This window comes from Clarias gariepinus, chromosome 15 (assembly GCF_024256425.1).
Source record: "Clarias gariepinus isolate MV-2021 ecotype Netherlands chromosome 15, CGAR_prim_01v2, whole genome shotgun sequence".
NCBI classification, from domain to species: domain Eukaryota; kingdom Metazoa; phylum Chordata; class Actinopteri; order Siluriformes; family Clariidae; genus Clarias; species Clarias gariepinus.
The window spans coordinates 18,134,079-18,149,249 of NC_071114.1; the positions used below are offsets into that span (position 1 = coordinate 18,134,079).

The 15,171-nt window shown below is 37.0% G+C and overlaps 1 protein-coding gene across 1 annotated transcript in view; it reads right to left on the minus strand.

Annotated features, from left to right (window-relative positions):
* Positions 1–15,171, minus strand: part of arhgef18b (rho/rac guanine nucleotide exchange factor (GEF) 18b) — a 65,791-nt gene that overhangs the window by 7,652 nt on the left and 42,968 nt on the right. Inside the window, exons 17-27 of the mRNA XM_053512655.1 lie at positions 12,672–12,789; positions 11,788–12,042; positions 11,311–11,387; positions 10,025–10,203; positions 8,863–8,936; positions 7,408–7,593; positions 6,984–7,121; positions 6,419–6,534; positions 6,172–6,225; positions 5,770–5,817; positions 4,774–5,232 (exon numbers count right to left, since the gene is read on the minus strand). Coding sequence (XP_053368630.1) covers positions 4,774–5,232; positions 5,770–5,817; positions 6,172–6,225; positions 6,419–6,534; positions 6,984–7,121; positions 7,408–7,593; positions 8,863–8,936; positions 10,025–10,203; positions 11,311–11,387; positions 11,788–12,042; positions 12,672–12,789 — 1,704 coding nt within the window. The remainder of the gene's footprint in view (positions 1–4,773; positions 5,233–5,769; positions 5,818–6,171; positions 6,226–6,418; positions 6,535–6,983; positions 7,122–7,407; positions 7,594–8,862; positions 8,937–10,024; positions 10,204–11,310; positions 11,388–11,787; positions 12,043–12,671; positions 12,790–15,171) is intronic.

The window sequence follows — 15,171 nt, forward strand, 5'->3', positions numbered from 1 at the left end:
GAGCCCATTGCAGTTGTTCCCGTGAACATTTAGCGAGCGGAATGCAAAATGGATGGATAACTTATTATACCAAATTGCAGAAGAGATACATCCGTCTGTGGAAACTGTACGCACAATAATTCATGAACACCACTTGAACATTAGAGGGGCTTAGCTGGGAGTTATTGCCACGTCCGTCGTACACTCCTGATCTTACTCCAAGCCATTTTCACATGTTTGGGCCAATAAAGGAGTTCCTGGGAGCCCAGTCTTTCAGACGTGAAACCCCCAGAGACTAACCCTAGGCAGTCCGAACATGGCTCTGGTGTACTAAGAAAACTTTCTACCTTGATGATATCCAAGCACTAGTGAAAGCTGGGATAAGTGTATTAGTGTAGCTAGTGAAGTGAAACTAGCTTTAACTTTAGAGGGAATAATAATAGGCTGGTGAGGGAACGACTCTTTAAGCTGCCATAATGTAAGTGATCAGAAGAGCTGACTTTTTTCCATCATTAAATCTAATAATGGTTCTTTAATAAATAATAATTGAATTGTTTAAGTGTTTTAATTGTTTAAGAGGTTTAACAGGAAAAGAACACATCAGGACATGATCTTATTAAAAAATATTTCATTTCCAAGTGGTAACAGTAACTCTGCTTTATCACACCATACCACACTGATTCCCCATGAGCAAAACAAAGTCTTTTCCTCCTTATTTATTGAAATTTCAAGTGAAAACTTTAATGATCTGTCAAAGCTTATAAAATCGCTTGAACAGGTAACTGTCATTTCCTGCTCTCATGTGCAAACCTATTGTCACAAATCTGTTGAAGGGAAAGAAAAAACGAACGAGAAAACCGAACCGGAGATGTGTGACAACAGGCTTAGATCAGATTAAATATTCATCCATGATTACACACAAACTACACAGCCATAGAACAATGCAACCCATAAATCTCAGTGTACCATCACACACATACAGTGTGTGTTATCTTAGCTTGGCAGCTCCAAGATGTGCTACACAATAAGCGGCTTTGTGTTGTACTGTGTGCTCTGTTTACACAGAGACAGTTCGAGTGGCTCAGCTGATAGCAGGTAGAAGGTGAATTCAGTTCAGAAGTGATTAGTTCCCACTCTTTGGGGGGGGGGTTTGGTTATGGGGCGAAGAGACAGGAAACGAAGGAGTGTTTCAGTGCCACAGTGGTCTATTGTTCGGGTCAGGTCTACGCTTACAGTAAAAGAGATGAAACATATGAGAAAATATATCCAAGAAGAAAAGAAAGAAATCCTACGGATAGACAGTATTAAGGCAAAGTTCACACTGCAGGCAAAAGTGGCCCATATCTGATTTCTTTTTTTTTCTTTTTTTGTTAGGCTGTTCACACACTATTTTTAACATGATGTATATCGGGCTTTAGTCTAAACAAATCCAACTTCTAAACTGACTCACATATTCAAAGAGTCATGTGGCGTGTGAAAAAAAGGAAGAACAAAATAAATTCAGCCATTTATCGGGTTTGTCTTTTTTTTTTGGCTTTTAAACTAGCATTCCTTTGACCCTGCAGTCAGGTTTCCCTTTGGCGATGTTCAGCCTTTTCTTCTGATAGCTTTTAAAACAGACAGTGATTCTGATATGAGCCTAATTATGCTTGTACAGCAACATCTCCCTAAAGGTTTATGAGGTCTGTTACCTCACTATCCTTTCCGTTTTTTCATCATTATCCATCTTCCCCAGCACAAGCTTATGACAAATGTCAAGTTGTATTGCTAAACAAGTAACAGAAATTCTGATGTGACTGTTCAGAACGAGTTTACATATAAACTTATTTACATGTTTTAGCACCACATTTAGAAGTGGCTTAAAACAGCATTGAAAAGATCAGATTCAAACAAATTTGAGTGACATACAGTAGGACCTAAAATTTAGATCTGGGCCACTTTTGCCTGGAGTGTAACCATAGCTTTATAGAGTTTGAATGGGTACCTCTTCCACAGTTCATTATGCTGGTTAGAAAACAGCTGGGTATAAGGACGTAAGATGTTCTCAGACCCCTTCCAATGCAGCTCAACTGCAGGAAGAAAGTAATCGGACTCTAAATCAGCTTGACTGCAGGGAGTGACTTAATAATGCAGTGTGTTTTGGGTTGCAGCACTGTTTTTGTAGATGTGAGCTACTAACCTGAGCACAAGGACACAGCTGTAGAGCTGCAGAAATGCCACAATGTCTAAAGATTTGGATGGACTAACAAAGAAAAACTTTTAAACTGATTGTCATTAGCTTATTAGTTTCCTATAGAATCTTTCCTTTGTACTTCCTTAAACAGTACACAAACGTTGCGCTGGTTTGCTTAAAAAAAATTGTGTGCCATTTGTAAATTGTTCTATGACCAGATTGTTACAAACCCAAATTAATCTATTCTTCATATACCACAGCAACTTTCCCATGATCACAAATTAAAATTAATTAACCTATCATACCTGTTTATATTGTAACTACATGAGTAAGTTAGTTAATTGCTTCACCACCGCTCCGGTTTTTTTCTTTTCAGTGGAGATGTGAATTATAGTTGTAATCATAACTGGCGTCACAACTGCAGTGTTACTTTCGTTCATAACCTAAACTACCCTGTAACTGTGTGCACCAGTTTCACCTGTAACCGAAACCAGATGTCCATGTACAACAGAATACCTCATTCAATTTAAAGAATCATGTACAAACAAGCCGAAGCATTATGTGCTAAACACGGTGTAGCAGTTGTGACTTGTATCAATTAATAATTAAAACCAAACAAACAATGTTACATGCCAAAAATAACAGCTTTTTTTAGCATCCTTGCCCAACTAGTTGCAACGTCCATCGGCATAAACCTGTCCTGCAGCATGAAGCAGCTGTTTACTGGTAGGTGGCGAAGGCAAGTACATTCTGAATGCTGTAATTAATTATTCCAGGTTAAAGTAATACATTTTTCTAAACCGAAGTAATACATTTTTCAACAGTAACATCAGGCACAAAGGTGTCATACTGCAAACACTTTAAATCACAGAGACCAGGCCGCAGACTTGTGTACGACCAAAACAATAACTAAGACAAAAACGAAACATGGACATGATTATGGCCACAACTAAAGCTGGCTGAAACTTAATAATGATGTCAGCTTTGGTGCCAAAACCAAATTTCACTAATTGTTGTTAACCTAAAAAAAAAGCCAGCCACTGTACATACCCTATATCAATTTGCAGTGGAAAATGTAACAGTGTTCACAGCAACTCGGTCAGCTTCGTCTCGTCATTTATTCAGCACTAAAGGAGTTAAAGGCCTCAAAGACTGTGCACAGTGTAACATCTTGGAACTGTAAAGACTATAATAAAAATGTCGGCAGTGCAAACAGTAAAGAGTAATTAATGCTACACTGTACTCAGCATTCCCATGACTACAGCCTGACACACATGAACAAGCTTTATTACGCTACCCCTGTACATAGTTAATATTTCAACATAAACCCAAGAACAAACACTAGAGCCGTTCAAGCTGGAGAAGTAGATTAGAACTTTTTATAATGACTTCTTTTTAAGGCTTTTACGTATGAAAACAGATGTGCAAAATACATATGTACAGCCTATAGTGCAATATTCAAATGTTATTGCAAACCAAAAAAAAAAAAAGATTATTATTTTTTTTTTTGCAATAACATTTGAATCATAAACATAAAACATAATTTATTTTAATTAATGAAACTGGCTGAAAACGTTTACAATGTTCCTGAGGGAAAAAAGGCGGTAAGGGTCTCAGCTCAGCCCAGGAATCACTCTTAATATAATTTTTTTTAATTACAGAAGCAGTGTCTGTTTAATTACAGTAAAAATGTTGTGACAGCTATCCTGTAAGTTGCGTTGCATGCATGGGTATTAAATATTTCACTCTCAATAAGGGACAAATCAGAACTGGTTAAGTGCCAGTTCGCAGTTCTCGGTGAATCAAACTTCAGAACATGAAACTCTGAGAGTCACTATGTTAAAATTTGTTTGTTTACTAAATTAAGGCACACTGTGAGGCTAATGTTGCTAATGTTGGCTTTGTAAAAAATGATAAATCTTCAGGATAAATATTTTAAGAAATAGTGATATGGACTAGAGAATTGGTAAGAAACTCTTTGTACTAATTTCAGGTAATCACAGCAGATCCACTAGGTGTGGATATAAGATTGTGTTATTTCACAATGATTTTCTCAATATGCACCTGTTTAGCTATATACGATTTCAAACCATCTCCGATCCATCTGTGTAGGCTAACCGCTAACCCAGCTACTGAAAACTCATTCCTATGCACATTTTATTTTTATCTGCATCAGAATTGCAATCTGAAAAGCCTTAAAACAGGTGGAAATTTCTTGCAAGATCTAAAAAACATAGATGGATTTTTTTTAAAAAGAAAAAAAAAAAGGTACTTATTTTCTTGTTTTCACTGGCTAGAAAAATACACTTCCACAAAGGGACAATTCATTTACAATTATAGACTGTGAAAAGGTGAGTGTGAAAAACTAATAAAAAAAAGAAAAGCAAGTAAGCTAAAATGTTTGATCAGAGTTGCATTTTAGCTAAAAAAAAATTGACATATTGTGAAGAACTTTAAAAATTATATTAACTTGTCTTAAAATGAGCATATGTGAATAAAAAAAAAAATCATCTTGAGCAAGACCTGATGGGTCTTAATTGATTGTCATTTACTACAAATACTGACTTGTACAAATACCTTCACTAAATGAATAACTTGGCATGTAATTGCTGCTGCCTTACCTGTGCTGTGTCATGCCCATATGTTGGTGTAATGGGTGCAGTATTGCGTTTTTTCATTTTCCTTTGCTGCTCAAGTTTCTCCCGCTCCTTCTCCACTGCCCGCGTGGATTCTCGTAATCTCTCCAGATCCTGCTGGTATTTCTGCCTCTGGTTCTGAAGATCCTGCCTTTCCTGGGAAAGTCTCTCCTCCACCTTCCTGCATGATTCCTCTCGCTCCTGAAGCCTGAGCTGCTCAGCCTCATGCTGTTTCTGCTGCCTCGCTCGCTCGCGTTCCCAGCGCTCTTGCTCCTGTTGCTGCTGTGCCTGTAGACGCTGGAAATGAGCCATCTCCTCACGATGCTTCTCCAGGTTTCTCTGTTTCTCCTGCTCAAGGAGCACATCTGTGCCGCGCTGTCGTTCTGCTGAGAAAAGAGATGCCCGCTGTAGCTCAATCAAGCTGTCCTGCTGGGAAACAATCGCCTGCAAAAAAAGAGGAGAAATAACAGATAGGTTAAACTGATCAACCTCTTTGAATGATCATCTTTCTATCAAGTTCCTTGTTTAAGTGTAACAGTAATATTAAATTAAAAAAAATTAAAAAAAAACACCAAGAATGCTTTCAATTCAATTAGCCCATTTTCTGAGTCCAAATTAAAGTATTTACTTTTGTTTTTGTGTAATTTAGCACTTCAAACCTACAAACCCAAAACACATGGCATGTTTTTTGTTTCTTCTTGCAGTTGAGTTAATTTAAATTATAATATATATATATTTTTTACTGCAATAAAGTTTAGTTAAAAGTGGACGAAAACATGCATGTTCTCACTTGCCGAAAGAACCACAACAAGCAAGCCAAACCACAAGGAATCCATTCAAACGGACTAAACACTGCATGACTTAAATTATGTCAAGATGTCAGTTTATTGCCTGTTGCCTTTTTGACCTTCCCTGACATATCTGCATCATTCTGCCGTGTTAGCATCATGGAAAATTTAAGTTGAAGTCATATCACATTACCTGAAGACTGTAGAGTTGTTGAGAAAGCAGAAGAACCCGGCTAGAAAACTGCAAATACAAAAACCGAGAGGCAATGTCAGCTACAGCATCAATGCCTGAAAAACAACCTGCACTGGTCATGACTATCTTTGTATAAAACACCTATTTTCATATAAAAACACATGCTGAAGTGTTCCATCCCTTTTACACAACAGCAGTTTGCCAACAATCCCAAACATTGAAATTAATATTTCTTATGTATTTATGGTTTATTCTGCCTTCATGCACACCCTCTGGGTGTTTCAGTCATAGAAGTATGGCCTTTGTCTTCCACTCTCAGTGAAGCAAGTTTGGCATCCTGGATAATGTAATTAAAAGAATGTAACAGATGTGGAAGTGGGCGGAATTCTCTAGGAGTCGTACCTCTGTATTTTGGAACCTGGAGGAGTTCGTATTCCAGCTGGGTAAAGAAATATCCTGAGAGAGAAAGAGAGAGAATGTGTGTGTAAGATAAAAAGTCTCATTACATAACTGAGAGCGTTTAACAAAACAGTGTCAGTGAAGTGAAGCATGATGTTGAAGGGCATAAACAGAAAAGTGACTCATGACACTAAGGGAATTTAGAAAGGTTAACTGGTTGTTTGTGCAATTGTATGTGTTGTTCTCTCACGGTCTCTTCCAGTTCTTGACCGAGACACATTTCTTTAAGCTGAGGGTCTGAACTGGCTCTCTGACTCCTGTCTCTGGACTTTCCTGCTCCAATTGACTGTTTCTTCAAACTGTCATCTGTTCAACACAACAAAAGTGATCAGAAAAGTGACACATTTTTCCATGTTATAGCAGATAAAAAATATTATTTTCCTTAAATGTCTCTTAGCTACATGACTTTGATTAGTCAGTATAACATTCAAGACATTAAAAAATAAAATAATATATTTTATATTTATTTATTTTTGATAAAAGAAAGAAGATGTAAGTAGTGTACTGTTAGAACATGACAGATATAAGCATACATAAGCTTACAACTGTAAGGCGTTATATAATTATATAATTCAGGGTTATAATATAGATAAAAGTAATTTATCATGATAGTAAGCTAACATAATTGAATAAACATCATAACTGTGTTGTATGATGTTCTGATGCTCTGTATATAAAGTATATAACTCATTGTATAAGTGTTGTAAGTGCAGATATATTCAGGTTCATCTGCAGTAACAGGAGAATGATCTTACGCTTGTGCTGTGGACTGATGCTGCTGTCGTAGCCCCCAAATGTTCCTGCTCTCCTGGGCAGCGAGTTGGAACTTTGATTTTCCTCTGTCTGAGGAAAGACGTGCCCACCTGACACCAGAACATTCTGCAGGTTCTCCACTGGAGTGAGGAGACAAGGAAAGAAAATTCTCATTTAGTGTCTGGCTTTACACTGGTCCACAAAGTCCATCATATCATTGAAGCCAACATGTAATGAAATTTTCTGTGCCTGTGCATAATTGATATTAGTAACAAAGCTTTAACATGAGTTAGGACATACATAAATACAGACTGTGGTCCATGCTAGCTGGTGATTGAAAAAATTAGCTATAGAACCCGATCTGTCCAACCACCAAATTTCCAACAAGTGGGCATAAGTAAGGAAGCAATGAGGTGCAGTAGTTACCCTCTGTTAAGGCTCTTTTGAGCAGTTGCTCCCCCTGCTGGAGATCTGAGGCATCTCCCCGCAGCAAGAGATGACGCTGACTTCTTGTGTCCTCTAAACCACCCACACACTCAGAGAGGTCTGCATATAAGTGCAGCTTGTCTGTCAGAGCCTGTCTGATCAGAGCGTCTTTCACTGTCAGTTGTTCTGTGAAGAGGAATGTTATTAGGAGGTCATTTTTACTTTCCTTACTGAAAGGCTATTAAAACTTTGACCTTCCCAACAAAGGCGCAAAGACCATCAAAGCCAGTAAGCAAAACAACAATGCAATGAAAAATTACATCTGAAATAAAAAACCATTTACATCTATTTAAAGGTCTATCAGATGTTTAAGTTTGTTGTTTTGTTGACTGCTCTAGTTTTATTATTTCTGATTTAGAAAAGTGTTTGTTATTGGAACTCTTTATAAAAGCATATTGTACTTTTAATTGTCCACCATGCTTTCCACACTAAAATTATGATAGACAATTATTTAGTTCAAAAACTGTCAGATGAAAAAAGGCTATGAATAATAAAGGTGAAGATGTTCCATAAAAAAAGCAAACACAAAGCTTTAGCTTATGTCAAACATGTGACATATGACAAGAAATGTCATATCACGTCAGGTATTAAGTCACACAGGTAAGTTTTGTGCTATAACCAATAGTGTGCAGTGAAATAAATAAATAATTCTTCATTATTGACCAAAAAACAGTTGATAAATAACTGATCTGATAAAATTACATGATCCTTAAACAGGATTGGGACTTTTTTAATCCTAGACATTGTTTTAAAACATAATCCAATCAAACACATGCATTTTTTTTTTTTACTATAAAACTGCGCTGCTGGGAAAGTTATTTTTAAGGGTTGCAGGAAATCTAGTCAAAATAAGACTGATGGTTTCTCTTTTTCTTGATGTCACTAAATCTTCATTTAAATAGTCCAAAAACAGGATTTCTACTGAGGCCGTACTCACAAACAAGCTTGCCCTGGCCATATCTCAGGAAGTGGATATTATATAGTAATAAACTTAGTATTAAAATGGAGCTTATTCAAGGAGGAACCTAAAAATATGCAAAACTCAAATCTCCTACATGGCAACTTTATTACTGGTTTGATGTTAAGGGTCACATATAAATATAAGGTGTACCTACCTAAGGTGCGACAAAAATAACGAGGGTACGCTGTAACATTTATAACAATAGTTTCTTTGGAACAACTTGTCCAATTGCTATACTGACATGCTAGTTTGTATTTTGTCTCCCTTTGCTTTGAAAGACATGCCTGTCAGCATTCAGCAAGCATTTGATCAAATGAATTTGGAACCTGCATATATGAGTGCAAAATAACTAACTGCCATCTAGTTGTTTTCTGCAAAAGCAGATACTTAGGCAACTCGCCAAGAAGTGTTTGTGATTTCCTCGTACATATTACCTTGAATGTCTCTGAAGCGTTGCAGTCTCGCTCCCTCCTCTTCAGTGAAGAGTCTCTCCTCTGTATGAGGACAGCTGCAGCAAGAACACACAGTCAGAACGTAAGCAAACACACCATCCATTCTTTACACATATTCATTACGAACAAAAATCAGGGATACAAATTTTAACCATTTTTCTTAACCAATAGTTGAACATTTAAATTTAAATAGTTAAAACGTTTAAAATCAATTGATTGAACATTAAGATTTAATTATGTGTCATATGTCGTGTACAGGACAGTGAAATTATTATTATTATATCTCTGTTAGGAAACTGGGCTCAGAGCACAGGGTTAGCCAGAATACAGCACCCCAGAGCAGAGAGGGTTAAGAGCCTTGCTCAAGACCTCAACAGCTGCAGCTTGGCCATGCTGGTGCTCAAACCCCTGCCCCCTATTAAATATAAATATATAATATAATATAAAATATAATATAAAATATAATATAATAAGTATACCAAAATAAATAAATAAATAAATAAAAACTAATATATTTAAACAGTTCTGGCAGCATAAAGCTACAATGTGAGTAGGAATGTGAAATGTCTGAATAAAAAAAATATATATATACTGCTTTATTTTTTCTGTCCTCATTTAGAAACAGAACTAAAGTTTAATGTTGCACACTGCCTGAACTGGCAGGGTGTGCTCTTGTGGTGTTACTAAATTCAATATGTGAGCTACAAATAAAATATATTTCAAAACATTGTCAGTTTATACATACTGTTAAATATTTAACAGTAAACAATCAAATAATGACTAATCATTAACTAATTAGGATAAATATACTGAAAATCTGAACAAATACAAATTTTAAATCTTATTTTAAAAAATTATAATCACATTGTTGTAATTTCCTACATTTGTGGTCCTTATCTCTTACTATTTTTTTTTTTTTTTTACCACTTCATTTTCATGAAATAAATTAAAATGTCACAAATTTCTTTATTTTATTTTATTATATCTTATTCTCTGGCAACTCTTTTTCAACAAATTTTCTGGTTAGAAATTTACATTATATTAAGTAAGCTCTAATAATTTTCTCTATTTTATGACACATATTTTTCACATCTGCTGTGCACCTCTTACATTTTTCCAGATACATCCGTGACATTAGCTGTACCTGTCAACGGCCTGCCTGATGTGTGCGATCCAGGTGTTGCGCTCCTCTTTCGAGGCTGTGTGGATCTCATACATCTCAGGCTCATTAGAGGAGGCACAGATGAGGAACATGGCCTTTTCTTCATGTGCCACTTCTCTGACAATCAGCTTCTGCAGTGAGATCACTGATGGCTTCCCGTCCTGCAAACATAAAAAACAATAAAATGATAATATGTGAATGACCTAGGAGTATATAAACTGTAAAACTGTATTTTAAACTGCCAGAAGGTAGATCCTGTGATATGTACAGTGCCTTTCAAAAGTATTTATACCTCTAAATGTGACAGTATTTAACTGGGATTTTATCTGACTGACCAACACCAATTGGAACATAATTGCAAAGTGGGAGGAAAATGATAAATGGATTTCAAAATTCTTTCACATTTTTTACAAATAAATATCTAAAAAGTGTGGGGTGCATTTCTATTCTGTACAACCACCTCAGGATGCAATTACAGCAAGTCTTTTGGGGTATGTTTCTACCAGCTTTGCACATCTAGAGAGTGAATTTTTTGTCCTTCTTTGGAAAATACCACAAGCTACTTGACTAGGCCGTTCTAACACAAATATGCTTTAAACTAAACCCTTCCATTGTAGCTCTGGCTGTATGTTTAGCGTCGTTGTCCTGCTAGAAAGTAAAGTCTAAAGTCTTTTGCAAACTCTAACAGGTTTTCATCTAAGATTTCCCTGTATTTGGTTTCACCCACAACATGTTGTGTTCAGGATGATGTGCAGTGTTAGTTTTCCTCTATACATAGCGTTTTGCATAAAAAAAAAAAAAATCAACTTTGGTTTCATCTGACCAGCGAACCTTCTGTCCCATGTTTGCTGTGTCCTCCACATGGCTTGTCGCAAACTGCAAATGGGACGTATGTCTTTCTTTCAACAATGGCTTTCTTCTTGCTACTCTTTCATAAGGGCCAGATTTGTGGAGTGCACAACTAATAGTTGTCTTTGGACAGATTTTTTCACTTAAGCTGTGGATCTTTGCAGCTCCTCCAGAATTACCATTGGACCTCTTGGCCGCATCACTGATGAATGCTCCGCTTCTTCGGCTTTAGGTAGTCGGTTTGCAGCCATATTCTATCCATTTTCAGATGATGGATTGAGCAGTTCCCCCATGAGATGATCAAAGCTTGGAATGTTTTTGTTTTTTATAACCTAATCCAGCTTTACAACTTCTCCAGAACTTTATCCCCGACCTGTCTGTTGTGTTGAATATATTGACAATGAAAGCTCTGAACGTACCACAGCAGAGAAGACATATCTCTGGTCCTTGTCTTGTAGCAGAAGCAGAACATCTGTGAGTAGCACAGCCAGGATATCTGGGGGAAAACAGCAACAAAAGGGGGGAAAACAGCAACTGAGTTTTACATAACATCAGTCAGCAAGTTTGAGATTTATCCAGTATTATCTATGTGAGGAAAGACATTGGTTTCACATCTGATATTTATATATATATTTTTGGGGCAGTGGAGTGGGATACTGAATGATAACACCACACTTGTCAATTCTAGCTAAAATCATTAAAATACACACGCTGGAGAACAACTACCTATAGGATTATGTGTAAAATAAAATGTCCAGTAGTGGTTAAGAACAAAAAATGTTAAGTGTGAAAGCTATTTTATTTTATGCCAGTTAAGAACAATGTATTTATTATAAAGTCGGATTCTTGCCATCTCTCCCCTGTTTGTATGATTGCAGCATTAGATCTAAACATACCCTTAAGTCTGCCGGAGGCGGCCTTCCAGTTGACCATGCCTTCATGTATCAGCCTCCGTTTGCTCGGTGTGACATCCTCCCTCCTAAAGATGCGTCCATCTTTGATCTTGCCAAATGCTTTAGGCTCCATCTTGGCAGCGATTTCTTTGAGGCGTGTCTCCTTCTCAAACAGATTCACCTGGGCATCTACCTGCACGAGGGCATTTCTGATCAGAACAAAAGCTCCTGCCAGCTCCTCGTGTTCTTCAGAGCCGGCTGTGGAAAAAACATGGAAAACAATATAACAAGTTACACAGGTATTGGAACACTAAGCAAATGCTTTTGATTTTGCTATATGCTGAAGCCATTTGGCTTTGGATCCATATAAGATGATAGATCAGAATTTCAGCTGTCCTTTCCTTATATTTACATCTAGATGGGTTAAACCAACTTAAACCACGACACGTTTGATGCCAGATCAACCAATATTTAGGGGAGAAAAAGTATTGAAACAGACCATTTTCAATTGCAGACATTTGTCTTCAAACAAATGAAAGCAAATACTACTTAATAGTTGGTTGTACCTTGGTCTGTGAGTGTTTTGCAAGACGAGCATTTTTTTTTTTTTCATTACATTTACATTTGGGCATTTGGCAGACGCTCTTATCCAGAGCGACTTAAATTTTTATTTCATTACACATCTGAGCAATTGAGGGTTAAGGGCCTTGCTCAAGGGCCCAACAGTGGCAACTTGGTGGTTGTGGGGTTTGAACCTGGGATCTTCCGAACTGTAGTCCAATGCCTTAACCACTGAGCTACCCCTGGTATGCCTTTTTTAACAAAATATTAGCAAATTTATATATATTTGTATGTAAATTTATGTATATTTGTATTCCAGGCCAAACCTTCTGTGTACTGCAGCATGCGCTCCACGAGAACGGGATATTTGGTGATGCGCTGTGTGACAAGCAGGATGCACTCAGGAACGCCGAGTCGTCGGACAATGGGCAAGTTGTTTATTTTCTATAAAAAAATAAAATAAAATTAAAAAAAACGAAGATAGAACGAACAGCAAGACACTGCTGAATTTTTCCAGACTTTAATAAATTTGGTTGTTGCTTGATACCAGAAACACACTAAGAAAAAAATATGCTAAAAAGTGTGAGGGTTTTTCATTATATATATTATATAATAATATATATAACATACTATATACCATATACTATAATATACCATACTAATACGATGTTTGACCCCCTTTCGCCTTCAGAACTGCCTTAATTCTACGTGGCATTGATTCAACAAGGTCCTGAAAGCATTCTTTAGAAATGTTGGTCCATATTGATAGGATAGCATCTTGCAGTTGGTGGAGATTTGTGGGATGCACATCCAGGGCACGAAGCTCCCGTTCTACCACATCCCAAAGATGCTCTATTGGGTTGAGATCTGGTGACTGTGGGGGCCATTTTAGTACAGTGAACTTATTGTCATGTTCAAGAAACCAATTTGAAATGATTCGAGCTTTGTGACATGGTGCATTATCCTGCTGGAAGTAGCCATCAGAGGATGGGTACATGGTGGTCATAAAGGGATAGACATGGTCAGAAACAATGCTCAAGTAGCCCGTGGCATTTAAACGATGCCCAATTGGCACTAAGGGGCCTAAAGTGTGCCAAGAAAACATCCCCCACACCATTACACCACCACCATCAGCCTCTACACAGTGGTAAAAAGGCATGATGGATCCATGTTCTCATTCTGTTTACACCAAATTCTGACTTTACCATTTAAATGTCTCAACAGAAATCAAGACTTATCAGACCAGGCAACATTTTTCCAATCTTCAACTGTCCAATTTTGGTGAGCTCGTGCAAATTGTAGCCTTTTTTTACCATTTGTAGTTGAGTTGAGTGGTACCCGGTGGGGTCTTCTGCTGTTGTAGCCCATCCGCCTCAAGGTTGTGCGTGTTGTGGCTTCACAAATGCTTTACTCCATACCTCAGTTGTAACGAGTGGTTATTTCAGTCAATGTTGCACTTCTATCAACTTGAATCAGTCGGCCCACACTCTGACCTCTAGCATCAACAAGGCATTTTCGCTCACAGGACTGCTGCATACTGGATGTTTTTCCCTTTTCACACTATTCTTTGTAAACCCTAGAAATGGTTGTGCGTGAAAATCCCAGTAACTGAGCAGATTGTGAACTACTCAGACCGGCCCGTCTGGCACCATGCCACGATCAAAATTGCTTAAATCACTGTTCTTTCCCATTCTGACATTCAGTTTGGAGTTCAGGAGATTGTCTTGACCAGGACCACACCCCTAAATGCATTGAAGCAACTGCCATGTGATTGGTTGATTAGATAATTGCATTAATGAAAAATTGAACAGGTGTTCCTAATAATTCTTTAGGTGAGTGTATATATATAAAAAAAAAAAACCCTTACACTCCTTAGTTGCCGCACTGTGTGCACATTATATATATATATATATATATATATATATATATATATATATATATATACATGCATAAAGTGCGGCAAAAAAGTATTTAGTCAGCCACCAATTGTGCAAGTTCACTAGAGCGGTGTGTTTGGGATCATTGTCATGCTGAAAGACCCAGCCACGTTTAATCTTCAATGCCCTTGCTAATGAAAGGAGGTTTTCAACCAAATCTCACGATACATGGACCCATTTATTCTTTCCTTTACATGGATCAGTCGCCCAGGTCTAAAATTTTGTTTCTGGTGTCCTTTGAGAGCTCTTTGGTCTTGGCCATAGTGAAGTTTAGAGTGTAACTGTTTGAGGTTGTGGACATGTGTCTTTTATACTGATAACAGATGCCAGGTAACGAGTGGAGGACAGAGGAGCCTCTTAAAGAAGTTGTTACAGGTCTGTGAGAGCTAGAAATCTTGCTTGTTTTAGGTGACGAAATACTTATTTTCCACCATAATTTGTAAATAAATTCTTAAAAAAATCCTACAGGGTGATTTTTGGGATTGTTTATTTATTTTGTTTATTTTTTATTTGATTTTTCTAATAGTTGAGGTATACCTATGATGAAAATTACAGGCCTCTCTAATGTTTTTAAAGGGGGAGAACTTGCGCAACTGGTGGCTGACTAAATATTTTTTTGCCCCACTGTATAAACAAACACACACACACACACACACACACATATACATACATACATATGTACACACACATATATACATAAATCTAAAAAAAAAATACTCTGGGCAATTTTCTATAATAAACCTTTAACCAATTTACATGAAATAATAGTAATATTGTCTGTCAGCTTTGAATTTTTCAAACATGGTAAATTTAATTCATATCTGTTTAAGAGCTTTAAAATAAAAAGTAGGAACTCAGCCAAAAAGAGGCAAGTAATGTTACTGTATCT